The sequence below is a fragment of the Triplophysa rosa genome, linkage group LG13, assembly GCF_024868665.1.
Source record: "Triplophysa rosa linkage group LG13, Trosa_1v2, whole genome shotgun sequence".
Taxonomy (NCBI): domain Eukaryota; kingdom Metazoa; phylum Chordata; class Actinopteri; order Cypriniformes; family Nemacheilidae; genus Triplophysa; species Triplophysa rosa.
This window is the reverse complement of record NC_079902.1, coordinates 477,848-492,600: the sequence shown is the minus strand read 5'-3', so window position 1 is coordinate 492,600 and position 14,753 is coordinate 477,848. Positions and strand designations below refer to the sequence as shown.

General features: G+C 41.7%; 1 protein-coding gene across 7 annotated transcripts in view; it reads left to right on the top strand.

The window, feature by feature from the left end:
- The window catches only part of gria3b (glutamate receptor, ionotropic, AMPA 3b), an 83,278-nt gene that overhangs the window by 18,238 nt on the left and 50,287 nt on the right, over positions 1-14,753 (top strand). For all 7 annotated transcript variants that reach the window (XR_008964111.1, XM_057348820.1, XM_057348819.1 and 4 more), the window contains exon 3: positions 8,957-9,196. Coding sequence is in view for 6 of the 7 variants with exons in the window: in XM_057348820.1 (XP_057204803.1) it covers positions 8,957-9,196 (240 nt within the window). In the remaining variant the exon portion in view is untranslated. The remainder of the gene's footprint in view (positions 1-8,956; positions 9,197-14,753) is intronic.

Below are 14,753 nucleotides of genomic sequence, written 5' to 3'. Positions count from 1 at the left end.
GTATAGTATTAGGCATTAGGATGATGTGTTCCATATCACATAGATCATGGAGAAAATTGTATATGGTGTGAAGTCTCTTAATGCTTTTTAGGCTAATGTTGCAGTAAAAATGTACAAATAGTTTTGTATTGGCTTTTATTCAAAAGAATCTTAAGGCTGCCAAAGGATGTGTGGCTGCAAGGCTCCATCACCGAACAATGCAGACTAAATATGTACCCTCAAAAACAAAATAGGCTGGGTTATTTTCAACCCATGGTTGGCTCAAAAAGGGATGAACCTAACTGCCCATTCTTGGGTAAAAGCATGGGCAGTTGTACCCAATCAGTATCAGCATTTTCTGATTGGGTTCATCCCGTTTTGACTCAACCATGGTTTGAAAATAACCAGTGTACATAACACAGGTCAGGAATTTATTGAGATGCAAATACTGCTTTCATTGACTCAACTCAACTTTATTTATATAGCGCTTTTTACAATTTCCATTGTTACAAAGCAGCTGTACATGAGACATATTGACTATAAGCAAAACAATTAAAGTTGTACCTGCAAAAACAAGAAAAAGGTGAAAACACAGAAGACAGACACACCCACATACAAAACACTCCACACACACAATATGCACACGTACTAACACACATAGACATAGACACACACATGGACGCGCACACACACACACACACACACACACGAACAGGCACAGTGAGAGCACACATTTAGGATAAAGGAGAGAGAAGCACAGGTCAAATATAACAGACTATAAATTCCTATATGCAATATTAATTAAGTAAAACTTTCAAATTCTAAAGCAGCCCCCCCGGTCAGGCAGATGCAAAACAGTATGCAAACAGTGGCGAGGAACCCAAAACTCTAATCGAGAGAAAAAAAACTCAGGAGAACCCAGGCCCAAGCAGGGGATTCCAGTTCCCCTCTGGCAAAAGCTGCTGCCTCTGCACAAGCTCCGCAGTGCTTGCAGAACAAGGCTAAATAAAATAAATAAACTTACTAATAAGGTCAATTATAGTTTAAGATTATCATTAATAATCTAATAGCATTTGAAGTTTTGTGGTGAAGACATGTCAAGAGACCGCGTCCTTCTTTATCCAGCTCTATCATCTCAGCTCTTGTCAGGTCCCCACTTCCCATTCTCCGCTCTACCATCAGGTCAGGCCATGAACTGCATCCTGCTCGCTGTGGTAACCTTGGAACAATGAGACAAGACTGGCTGAGAGTAGAGTACTGTTCTGTACTCTTTGATGCAACAAGTACATCAGTTGTGTTTTTGGTTCCGGTTGATCTAACTAATGCAGCCTAAACCCTCAGAAGATTTATATTATGGAAGAGTAGTGTATGCAAGATTAAAAAGATGCGTCTTTAGTCTAGATTTAAACTGACAGAGTGTGTCTGCCTCCCGGACAGTGCAGGGAAGACTATTCCAAAGTTTAGGCGCTAGATAGGAAAAGGATCTACCACCTGCACTTGATTTAGAAATTCTAGGTATTACCAACTGACAGGATGCCTGAGAGCGTAATGCACGTGAAGGACTGTAATACAAGAGGAGTTCATTCAAGTACTGAGGAGCTAAACCATGTAGGGCTTTATAGGTAATAAGCAAGATTGAAACACAAAACGTTCGCATCAAAGTGATCTGTGGTATATACTGTAGATGCAATCTGATGACATGTTGGTCATGAAAACCAGAATCAGAAACTGCAGGGTTAGGTTAAGCATCAATGGAAGCTTTAGGAGCTTGTTTATCCAGCAAGTGTTTCACTCTGGGTTAAGAGTTAGGTTGTGATAGTGGTTAAGGAAAAGCGGCTTAGAATAAGGTATTGACCCAATTAGGTATTGACCCAATTAGGTATTGACCCAATTAGAAAGGTATTGACCCAAGACCAGAATCCCAATGTGTTTACATCCAACCACATACTGAAAATGTGTCAAGATCAAAACACATACTTTTAGTGCTTGGCAGAAGCATACGATTGACACGCAGCCCACGTGGAGTTTCTTTCATGGTCTTTGAGTACTTTTTACTTCATCTCACTGAGCCACTTCAAGACGACACATCTGTGGGCTGCTGCAGGCGAGACATAAGAAATGCAGAGATATATTCAAACTCCCAAGCTCCGAAATAAAGGGATTGTGAAGCTCAGTCTGTAATGAAGCAGGCCGGGAGTCCCTCTTTGCTCTAGCGTTACAACCTCAGCAAGGACTCCTGAAAGATGAGATGGAAAAGTGGACTGCTTATTCTTATAGACTGAAAGTGGGCTTGAGAGAGAGGCAAAGGCATTTTTTAAATGATAGCATCAAGGTTAAAGAGCCCTCCTGCCTCCCACCCGTGGCTTGTTTAGTTATTCTGGACAGAAGCAGACGGCTGAAAGAGAGAGCGCATTGGGAGACTTGCTTTAAATTCGTGCCTGTAATCAAGCAAACAATGCAAATCCCTTTCGGGCCGGGATTGGGGTTTTTATTGGGCACCACATGTCATGAATTCCGATGTACCGTTTGAACGTTGCCTGGAATGATGTGGGCCACATTAGTGCGGCCGGTCAGCGGCTCGTAGGTGAGCGTCACTGCCGCAGAGGAGGCCGTGATGGGTAGATACGTGGGTGAAGCAAGTGAGCCAACTTTACGAATGTGGAGCGGCTGAAATAAAAGTAAAGAGAGAGAGAGTGCTTTCGACAAGAAGAGCGGACTGACATTTTCTCATTGGGCATTACATGAAAGCCAGTTAAAACGCACGCCACCCACAGTCCTTTTGTAAATGGCTTCTCTTGTAAACCCCTGAGGAAGAGACGATTTGCAAATGGCCTCCTTGACTGCTTCTCCTGAGCTCGCTGCCCACTCCAGCTTCTGCCACGGGGGCGGTTATCATGAGGTCAGCTGCTAGAAACACTCAGTCCAAGGTCTTTACTTTGCTGTGTTCCACTGAAATCGCCTTAAAGTTTTACCCTGCGACACTACTTCAAAATCTGACAAGTATGAATGGTTTTATTCAATGGTTTTAGTCATCCTCCGATTGGAAAGGAAAGGCTTCCCACGGCTCTATTTCGAAACGAAACATTTCGATTAATACTGAATGTTTCTCAAGCATGAAAAATGGAACTTTTGTACGCATATTGGCTTTTTTAACTGTGTGTGAAAGGGTTAAATACCAGAGTATATATCAAAATAGCATTAACGGTAATAATATTAATACTGTGCAGTGCTAAAACAACAGCGTCTCCATCATCATCATGATCCAGCTCCACAGCCCACTTTCTCCATGTAAAATCATGCTGTTCTGGGCCAGTTGGCATGGTTACAGTTTCTCTTTCTGCTGTCGTGTCACAAAATCAAGATTCAGTGCTGCTTTAATACAGCTCAAATAGAATGGGTTTTGGTTTTAATTGTGTTGTGTTAAGGAGACGGTGGTGGTGTCACTCAAATATGAGTGATCACGTCACTACAGGCGTTCCACCAGCACTCACACGGAGTCATCAGAGCGGGTTCACGATCAGGTAGGGTGGAAGAAAAGCAGTTTCATTCAGGGTGCTATAACTGGACACATTAACCAAAACAAATCTTCTGGATACAGGTTAGGTAACACAATAAGATGTTTGGCCAGCGCTTTCTTCAGATTAGCCTGTAAAAAGTCCAGAGTCCATTGGATTGTAGAATGGCACGACTCCAGCTATATTCTCCCGCTCAGAGCTGATTGGGGATTAGGCAGTTGTGGGAGACTTTGTAAACAGCTTTCTGGAAATCCAATTACAGAATATCATAAGCTGTACATGCATCAACCCCACTCGTAAACCCCCTCGGGGGACAAAAAAATAAGTATAAGGGGATTGTTGCGACCGTAACACATTTGCTCTGCAAAGATATTCTGTCAGTGAAAACTCACAGTGTTCAAGTGAATTAACTGCATGTCCTCAGTCTGTATTTGGTTGGGTTCGTGTGTTTTTCTGTGTCAACACCACTTTATTTCTGAGAACTGTTGAAGGTTATGTGTGAAGTTTTGATATTAAAATCATTTCTTCTAGTGACAAGTGCAAGTAAGTGCCAGTCAGCTGTTCATAAAGGGACTGCTCCATGCAGGACAGAACTGTGTTTGGAAACATTCCGTTTATTGTTCAGATTTTGAAGTTCACGCAAAATATTTTGGTACAGGTTTTAAGGTGAAACTATTTAAATTAAAACAATAGATGGTTGACAGTAGATTCTATTTAATTATTTCTATATTTGATTTATTTGACCTCACTATGAGACTTAAGCTGACTGTATGCTTCTGCTTCATAACCCTTCCGTTGACCTCACATGAACTTGGAAATCTTCTGAAAAGTGTCCTGATTGTTTTTTTAAAAAGTGAGTTTTGAAAATAGCCAGCAAGAAAATACATTTACATGATAATAACATAAATAGATGAAAACGAACAGTAGTTCTCAGTCATTTTCATGTGCTCTTTTCTCGTGTCTTCTGAAGCTAGAGCTTGAATGGTGTGAGGTTTTTTAAAGAATTTTAAACATCTATGCAGTGGTCGGGAAACCATGTGGCTCTTTTCAAAAAATCATGTGGCTCGCCAGGTGCCAGATGTTAAAAACATCATCATAATATACAGTATATGAATATTTCAGGTTGTCTTGGCAAATACACGCATGCAGTGCTATGCGCAAACGTCACGACACTAATCAACGGCAAACAACGTTTCTATGGTAACCTCTCGCACCCACAGGCAGCCCAGATGAAGCCACCCAGAGGGCGAGGAATTTTGAAGAGCGGGCATCATGCTTTTATTGAAAGTTACGGCTCTCTGTGGCGTATGATGCAGAACTCGTTGCCTCACTATAATCACATGTACAAAGTTTCAAAAACACACCATGCAGCAAAGTATCCGGTGAGCAGATGGAAACAAACTGCAATGCGTCAGTATGGATGCTCTGTGCTTAGCTCCTCATATCCATGTGAGATTGCATATGAAGTCCATACATACAGCTGTCAATGTTGACAGAGGAGCTTCAATACCGGTGTGTAAGAGTCTTTACCATGTACGAACCGAACTACAAAGCGATTAGCAAGATGCTAGTTATGTCTCTATCATTAGGTGTTGCGCAAACCGGTCGACGTATGGCATCAAAGTGCCACGAGAGCAGAGCTCCGTGTCCTTTTGAAACTCTTCTCGCGGTACTCTGATGTCAGACATTCACCGATCGGTTTGCAGCGTTTCAAAAAGTCGAACGTACCTATTGCAAAGTCAGAAGACGCAGAATACGCAGTATTTTGTGAGTATCAGTTCTGTAGGAATGTGCACATTTTAATTGTTACAGTATATGTTATAATGAAGTTGAATTGAATGGAGGCCTAATGTAAACCTGTAAGTTGTTTATAAGTAATGGAAATCATTTTTGGATCCCCAGATGTTTCCTTTGTTGCAATGGCTCTTTTGCAAAACTGAATTAACCAAAACTGTAAAAGTGTTTGAAAAAGGTTTCCGACCCATGATCTATGAGAATCAAGAGCTTGTGGTTTCTACAAATAAAATACTGTATAACAAAATGTTACGTTTTCCCCTCATATTTGATTGAAAATAGCATGTAGGTTAAATGTGAGTAAAAAACGAATAAAAATTTAAATAATTTATCATCATAACACCACACATGAAATGATTGCTAACATTTCAACATAAAAGACGTGTTTAAGAGTGTTGTTTGTTTGGTCAGTCTTGGTCACCATTTTAAAGCCAGGCCATTCAACTGCCCAGCGGTTTTCATGTTCCAAATTTTTTAACTTGTCACTTTGCAGTCTATTGCAGTCTATGTCTGGAGGTTGAAAACATCTCACGTGATGAACTTTTCATTATTTCTGCTCGTTCTGAATATAAACCCTGACTGAAAAAGTGTGTGTGTGTTTGACTGTTACTGTTGCCTTTTAACAATTTTGCATTTAAGACACCATGATAGTGCTATATTAGTAATATTGGGGTACAATATTCTCTCTCACACACACAAAAGCTGAATATATCAAGATAGTTATAATGATTACAAAGACATGCTACTCAAGAGACGAATCAAAGGGACAGGTACAGATTCATGTGTGAAGCTTTTCCAGACTCTGACTAACATACAGTAATTCTCTTTAGAACAAACTCATACTGTGGAAAATATGATATCATCCATTGTCACCCTTAGATTTTGGAAAGCACATTATGTTCAGGACGGTACAGATCCGAGTAACACACTGACCAGTGAACATTATGGTGTGTGATGGTCACCTTCATTTAAATCGTGCACCGGTGACGTTTGTAGATGCCAGTCTGTGTAGCTTGAGTTTTGCACTAGAAATATCGACACACCGTAATTGTATTGACTAGATGGTCGGTTACGGTTATTCAGTTTCAAAAAATACATAATAAACATAACAAGTCACATTAATTGAAAATGTAGAATTCCTTATTTGAGAGATATAAAATATCATCAGCTCACTATGAAAACCATTAAGTGGTTGTAATAAAGAGTCATTGTAATGATCCAGATGTATAGCCGCGTGTAAGGTGGTATGTGTCTGTGTATTGTTGTGGTGAGTCATGAGTCATGATGACCACCGGCCAGAGAAACAAGAATGACGACTTTATCACGGTCACACTCCCCATGTAATTATATGCCAATTATACAAGGCCAAATTTAAACGGAGATGATCCCAGAATGCAGTGATGCGCTTAGTGAACACACAATGTGTTTTGATGTATTTTGTGCTTGCAATTCCTGTTTAAGGAGTTGTGGTTTCCATTTTTATTTAGAGGTACTGAAAAGTGAAAAGTGGGTGTAGTCGGCAATGATGTAATGTAATGTTTGTGTTCCTGACGTAGGATCTCAACATGCATGCCTCGTGTATATATCTAGGGGTTTTTCTACTTCACTTCCAGCGCAGTGTGCATACGAAGAGGAGGTGGATTATGAAAGCGCTCGTCTTTCACAGACGCACATTCAGATGGCGTGCATCACTAGGGCGAGAGGATTCCTGTTTTCAGCTGACATTTCAAAACAAGTGTTTGAAGGACTTCACATGTCTCCTCGCAAGAGCAGAGACAATTACTTGCTCAAAGGCCCAGAGGAGCATCTTCCTCCGAGTGTGTTGTGTGTGTTTGAGGGGGTGGAGTCGAAGCGGTGGGTGGAAATGCGCTAGAACGAGAAGAGAGAAAAGAGGACAGCGAGTACAGAACGGCGGATGATCCACTCTGACATTTACAGCGATGTGCTCCAGGTCTGTGGGCCATGATGGTGGCGGTGGTGAAAGACGGCTTCAAGGGCATGACACTGCCATCACGTTATCTCAGGCTGAAATGAGCCGTTGGGGACGAGTCTTTCCTAATGATTCTTATCATTTCAACACCGGTGCCCTCTTGGTCATTTGAAGCAGTCAGGCATGGAGAAGGCATGAATGCGTCCTGATTAGAAGAACCATTTTCTGACGGCTCTGATCTGTAATGAGACCTGCGGTCGTTTGAGGGGGGTGAGGGGTAAAGATGGAGGGGTTGACGAGGGATTCGGTGACGTTCTTGCTCCCTGAGCTGCGACGAGCCGGTGGTGTGCCCGGCGCTCACCAGAGTAAACACAGACTCAAATGTGACGTGACAGGCTCCGATCTCCACGTGATGCTAAGAGCTGGAAAACTTGACAACAGGCTTTTTACCGATTCCAGCGCTAAACTTAGTTCCAGTCTTATGCCAGTGAATGAAGCAAGCTGAGGAGGGAACACCTACAGTAATTCTCCACCACACATTTCAAAAAACCTTCTGTCATTATTTACACGCCTTCTATGACTTACTTTCTTCTGCCGAACACAAAAGAAGATATTTTGAAGAATGTCGGTAACAGAAAACAATCGGTGACTTGCATTGGTATTGTGTCCATACAATAGAAGGCAATGGGGACCAACGGCTTTTGGTTACCAACATTTTTCACAATATCTTCTTTAGTGTTTTGCAGAAGAAAGAAAACCACACAGGTTTAAAATGACGCGGGGTCATTTTCATGTTGAAGGTGAACTATTCCTTTAAGATAAGAAAGACCCGCACTATATTCGTACAGTTTGTGCTCCGAGTGAAACGGTGAGACACATTGTAAATAGAGAGGCGGACCAGAAACGCAAATGCCTTGGGGAACATCCAGATGGATGCAGTAGACAGGCCGACAGAACAACAGGGTTTAGTTGCAGTGTAAAGAGATGACATAATTGACGTGAGCAGTTTGAGTTTGTCCTAATAAGTCCAGAAGAACTGATAGAAGTGAGACAGCCTAGACCGAGGAATAAAGTGAGGAGCAACAAACCCTTCACTGAAGCTATGTGAATGAGTGCATCTGTAACATCTACGGTGTACTGCAGAAACACGTTAGATCTTGATGTCTGAATGAGGAACCTACTGTATGTGGCATAATCCTGACTATCGCTCGATGGAAATTTTGATCAAATTTGATCATTAGTTGAGTGTATAAAATGAACAAGAAACATGCCTTTCTTTTTTGTTGTTGTTCCATCCACAAAACTAGCCCTTGGCGACAGTAAATAACGCAGATGAGCCCAAGTCATTCATTGAAAGAATGTGATTTGTATAATTACGTTTCATTTGCTTCAAGTGTTTTGGGAGAACACAGAATGGCTAATCAGGCGAGAAGTTGTGTATTTTCTTTAAGGCGAGCGTGTGTTGTTGAGTTCTCGACACGCAATTATATCTCCACTCACATGAGCGCAGTCAAAACAAATGTACACGTTGAAACCGATTTCTTCTTTATTTCCATTACCCACATGACAACACCATCCCACTCTATTTTGCACGACTGCTTATCTTGACAACAAATGATGTCGTTGTTTTCCCCGTCACAGAAAATGTCAGTTTGGTTAGGACACCTCTTATCGGTTGAGTCGATGGTGTTTTGATGAAGGAACTAATGCCTGCTCCCTCCTCTCGCTCTGTGTACAGTTTGTTCGCAGTTCTCCAGAGGCGTGTATGCCATCTTCGGCTTCTACGATAAGAAGTCCATGAACACACTGACCTCCTTCTGCGGCGCCCTCCACACCTCCTTCGTCACGCCCAGTTACCCCATCGACTCAGACGTGCAGTTCGTCATTCAGATGCGGCCGCCGCTGAGGGGTGCCGTCCTCAGTCTCCTGTCTCACTACAAGTGGGACAAGTTCGTGTACCTGTACGACACAGACAGAGGTAAGTGGTCTCAGTAATGCCGTCTGGTTGAGCTGTGATGTTTTTGCCGGGTTTATAGCGCATAAGCAGCGAGGCGGATGGAGGACGCCCCATTTGGGTCGAGATAGAGCGCCTGAAGTGCTGGTGCAAAGGTCCAGAAATCTCTGGATATGTGATGAATTTAGAACCTGTGTCGTGTGCCCCAGATCTGAATGGCACAGAAAAATTTGGGGCCCTAAAATACTTCACTTAATAAACCGCTCGCTCACCTTACTGTGCTAATCCACCGACTGCACGGAGATATTGATGTTGAACGACTACAGGTGTTTCGAAACGTGCACTATACGGTGAATGTCCGTATCATAAAATATATCATTAGGTAAATGGAGTGGCAGTAAAAGAAGGTGCAGCAGTAAAATAATGCCATCCTGAAGGGTCTTTGTTACCCAATTAAAATTCAGTCCCGTAACAGCGGCGATGCCTCATCGCCCTCTTTCCCCGAGCGCACCTGTTCCCCGGCCACGGTTTGTGTTTACTAATCATAGAGAGGTCACAATCTCCATTTGACCCTGGAGACATCTGGACGGTAATTCTTCTAGTGAAGATAACTTCTCTGTTACAACATCTGCGCAGTCATTTCTCTGCCGCACTGCAGTTCTGTTTAACCATTCATTTCCATGCAGTCGCTCAGATCAGACGGAACTGACTGAGCAATTAATAAAACTCAAGTGCTTTCTGTTGAGGAAATCTGCCACGAGTCAAAGCGTCTCGATGAGGAACTCAAGCTGCAGGCTGTGGCATTTCGGGTTTGGCTCGAGCCCGCTAGCGTCCTGCGCTTGAGTTCACAATGGCTCTTTTGCCCAAAAGTTTATTCCTAATTAGATGAGACGCAGAAATCTGGCACGGAATGGCTGGAGGAGACTCTTCCCGCTCGTGTCTCAATGTGTCCTTCTGAATCCACCTGGATTCTTTCTTTCACTTCTGCTTTAAAGGTCAATTCCTCTAAGTGGCTGAGAAGCTTCTCCATGCACTGACAGATAATGCCGAAAAGAGCGATTTTACGCCACAGCCTTTTAGCAGACTCGGTGTAAAGCACAGGACACTGAAAACAATGTTTTGCCACGGAAAAATTGTGCATCATATTACAAGAACAAAACTTTAACCCTAGACTAATGTCAATGTGAATCAAATACTTTAATGCAGTAGAAATAGATCTTTCAGCCGTTACCACATTTTACAATGAGGACTGTGTAAATGATAATTACAATATTTTCATTTTGTCTGCACTTATATACAATAGTATGTAATATAATCATTAAATATTAGGGATGTAACAATATCAAAATCTCACTGTATGATAATACCTGAGTATAAAGTCAATATTTAAAATGAGAAATGATGACTTGGAAACGTGCCTTAAGCATCCTCTTTTCTTTATCCTCTAATCATAACTGTTGCTTAGAGGTGTAAATTATAGTAGATGGGTCAAATGACCTAAAATTCCCTTTTATCAAATAAAATCATTGCACCAGATGGACCTTGCCAAAGGTAACATCTATTATTTTTACTGACATTCTCTATGTTGGGCCCGGAAGACCTATCGTTTCATACAGTCATGTGACCACCATATAATATTGCGATAACACGATATCCATAATATTGTTACATCCCTATTAAACGTTGAACTGTTTTAAACTCTTCTCATGTTCTCTATGGCCGTATGTTAATTACACGTAAACATTGCAAACATTGACATTGCACAACATAACACAGACTGATTCTCAGCTGGCATTTACAATTATCATCCACAACAGCATTAGGAATATTCTTGTCGATTACAGCAGGCACCTGTGTAGTGTCGTGTGAGACGGCGAACGGCATAATAATGTAGCATTAAAACACTATAGCCTCAGCGCTCAGATTTACGCTAAGCCTCATGACCAGCCGGCATCTCTCCCTCAAAGACAGCGGTGAAATGTAATCCTTATTACTGCAACCCCGAGAGAGGATTAACAGGCTTTATTAAAGCACTTCATCACGTCACACGTACATCACATGACACACACACACACGTGTGCTGTACAGGGAGCCTGGTGGAGACATGTTTTACTGCTCTCCATGGATTCCATCAAACAGGAGTTGTTATCTTTTGCGGGGTTAACCACAGTATCTAAACAAGTATATTTACTGAAAAAAGAGACGATTATCAGCCGTCAGTTCAGATCTCCTTCGTCATGTACCAGAATAATACATTGAGCTGAGATGATGACCTACAGTTGTTTCCCGGGCTCCCGTCTGGCCAACCTCTACAACATTCATTTCTTCTGTATAGTCACGTTTGATCCTCTTCTCTGGAACCCTTCACCAGACAGAGGTTAGACGTCGTCTGCGGGGGACACGGGACTATTAAACGTGTGTTCACGACTCACAAATAGGTCACTTTCACTGTTAAACACAAGTCAGAACAAGACCGTGATTTAACCAACCATCCTAAAATCAAACGAATCTTTCTACTTTCTGTCCAGCATCAGAAATATATATATAAATAATATACATAAATATAATTCTGCAGTGCATGCACACAAATAAAAGTGTGTGTGTGTGTGTGTGTGTGTGTGCGTGTGTGTGCGTGTGTGTGCGTGCGTGTGTGTGCGTGTGTGTGTGTGTGTGTGTGTGTGTGTGTGTGTGTGTGTGTGTAGTAGAGAAGAAGTGAGATGGATTTTGGCCTTTGTAAAGTGGTGTATGGTCAGGTATGGGCAGATAATTGCGGGGCTTGTGCAGCAGAGACGGATGATTACAGGCTTTATTGTCTCTCGCAGGCACAATCAACCTTACCTCATGTCCCTGATTCAGCACACTCACTGCCACTTGATTTATGAGCTTCACTGACTCGCTCTCGCTCAGAGACACTGTTTGACTTGCATTCTCTCTCTTATGGGCTTTGCATTTCACATACTGTATTTGTCTCTGTGCATCTCAAGTTCACTGTGTGTGGAATAGTGAGTGACACTGTGTATACACTGCCTGCTAACTTCTGAGAAATACTTCTGCAGTATTTCTGCAGTGCTACATTTTTTAAAGAGAATTATTCCCCATTGTCAGACTACTCTATTAGATTGTGAGTGACATCCAGGTATCATCTTAACAAACATCCTTAACAAACATCTTAACAACAGGTCCTTGATTCTGATTGGTTGAGCCGAGTTCTAAGCCGTTATAAAATACCCCGATTTACAACGGCTGACCGCATTACACAGCCTGAATATCCTTTTATTTACTTTATTTTATGAAACCTTGCTACGCATATGTAATAAGCGTTTTATAAAAGCAATAAGGCGTGTGAAGCAGTGGGTTACAGTGCATTTAATAACAACTGAGGGGGTTTTAATGACTCCGCTTCACGTCGTGCCACAACGCCCTTAGCTGTTATAAAATGCACTGTAACCCACTGCTTCACACGCCTTATTGCTTTATTAACTTCAAAAGTATGATCACAGTTTTTACCATAACATAAACTAGGGCTGTCAGAATATATATTTTTCCTTTCGTTTGAAATTTGTGACTGGCAATTTTGGAAAAGTGATGCAAATGATGTGTGGAAGAGACCAGCAGTCATCTCTGTAGAAACACAAACGCGTTTATCCACATCAAGCCGCCCAGACTGATCATCAATGCTGGAATATGATATAGTTCATTCAAAGATGGTCCAGAATAGTGCAGAAAGACATAGGCAACATACCCAATGCATGGAAATGTATTTGGTTTCTTTTGTTTAGCTTCTTTGATGGACGTGGACATGAAGCAATGCAGAATACAACAAAATAAAATGCCACATACTGTACTCACACATACTGTACATGCTCTTTTAAAGGCAGAGAAAACCATTCTCACATGTTTGGTCAAAGTGTGTGCGTCCAGTTAAACTCTTTAGTTTTTTTGGGGGGGGGTCATTTGTCACTTGATTAACTAACACTGAGACAATATTACAGCCAGTGTTGGTTCTGTGTAATGTCTGATAATCTGTTTTATATTCAATGACAGAAATGTAAAATACTGTATATTCATATTTTTGCATGTCGTGTAGCCTCACGCACTTCTAAATAAACTTAACTTGCCTTTTATATAGAAATTAAAGAAAGGCTTTAATGATAAACAAAATAGCAAAAAAGGGGTCTTTAAAGATGTTCAGTGCATTTCTGGCATTGCTGTCGCAGATCCCTCAGTAAATGTGTTGTCACGCCTCGGGTTACAGTAAAAGCGAAAAATCTGCATGCATTTAAAAATCCACTTTGGATTTATATATAACATCCTTCACGAGTCTGTGAGATTGTTTTCTCACTTCTAATGAATTTACGCAAGCCCTCGAATAAACAACTCCCGTAATGGCTGTGTGTGGTGTTTGTGAGCAACACGAGAACATCTTCAGTCTAATGACTGCAATCCATTACCAGATGTGCAATAGCAAACACTAATCTACATAACGCACGCATACACAACTACTGCACGTGTCAATACGGGGCTCGCTGAATGAAAAAACACATTGATCATCTTCCATTTGCAGCGGCCGTGGAGAAATGAGATTTCAGTGGCCCGTGATAGACCGCGGCCACACCGCTGAACTCTTTAAGCTGTGATTGATACAGACACAACCCAACGCCAAACACCAACACGATCAGTTGTTAAATATTCCAGCACGTACGGTGGGGCCCAAACAGATGAATGTAGCACAGTGAGTTTTAACTCCATCATTACATGTCAATTCTGTTGGGGCTGATAGAAATGGACAGCATTTTTCACTACAGTACTCGAGCCCAAGACTCGATACTCAACACTGCGTGGCGAGACTTGTACTTGGAGATGCTTTGTGATGTGTGTCAGCCTAAATCCAGCAATATTCCTCCTTTATTGACTAAAAGCTTTTCATTAGAGTCAATAAAACAGAGAAGCCAAGTCTTCCCACCGTCAGAGCCGCGTAGCCTCGCTGAAGCACACAATTAAGTCCATATTTCACAGTCGGTGAAGAAACATTACAAATGTTGATGCACAACAAATCATTCTATTATGAAAAACATATTTTAAAATGCAGAGTGTGTTTTGTTACAAGGTTGAGATGTATGAATTCTTTTTTACCAGAGTAATTGACTCTCTCCTCACTAACAGCGATGTATCGTGTATGATGTGTTTACATGGGTACAATGCTCACACGGAAATCAGACTTGAATTGGGAAGTGTCCTTTAAAGGGGTTCTGTTTTGTCTGTTTTTCAAAGGCTTTATTGTGTTTATGATGTGCTAAACAATAGATGTTTCAACTTTCAAAAAATGCTTTATATATGATATATTTCACCTGTGTTTTACTCCGTCATCTGGATTCTCAGAAAACAGGCTGTTGAGTTCCTGGTTCTATGAAGTCCCTCCTTTCGAAACGCTTACTGGTCAAGCTGAGCCGGTCTTTAGTGATTGGTCTACTGTTGAGATGTCCCGCCCATTACGTCGTATATGGCCCATGGCGTGGACTTATTATAAACGCGCATGCACGCAATGATACAAACCCCCCAAACCCCCCCCCCCCCCCCCCCC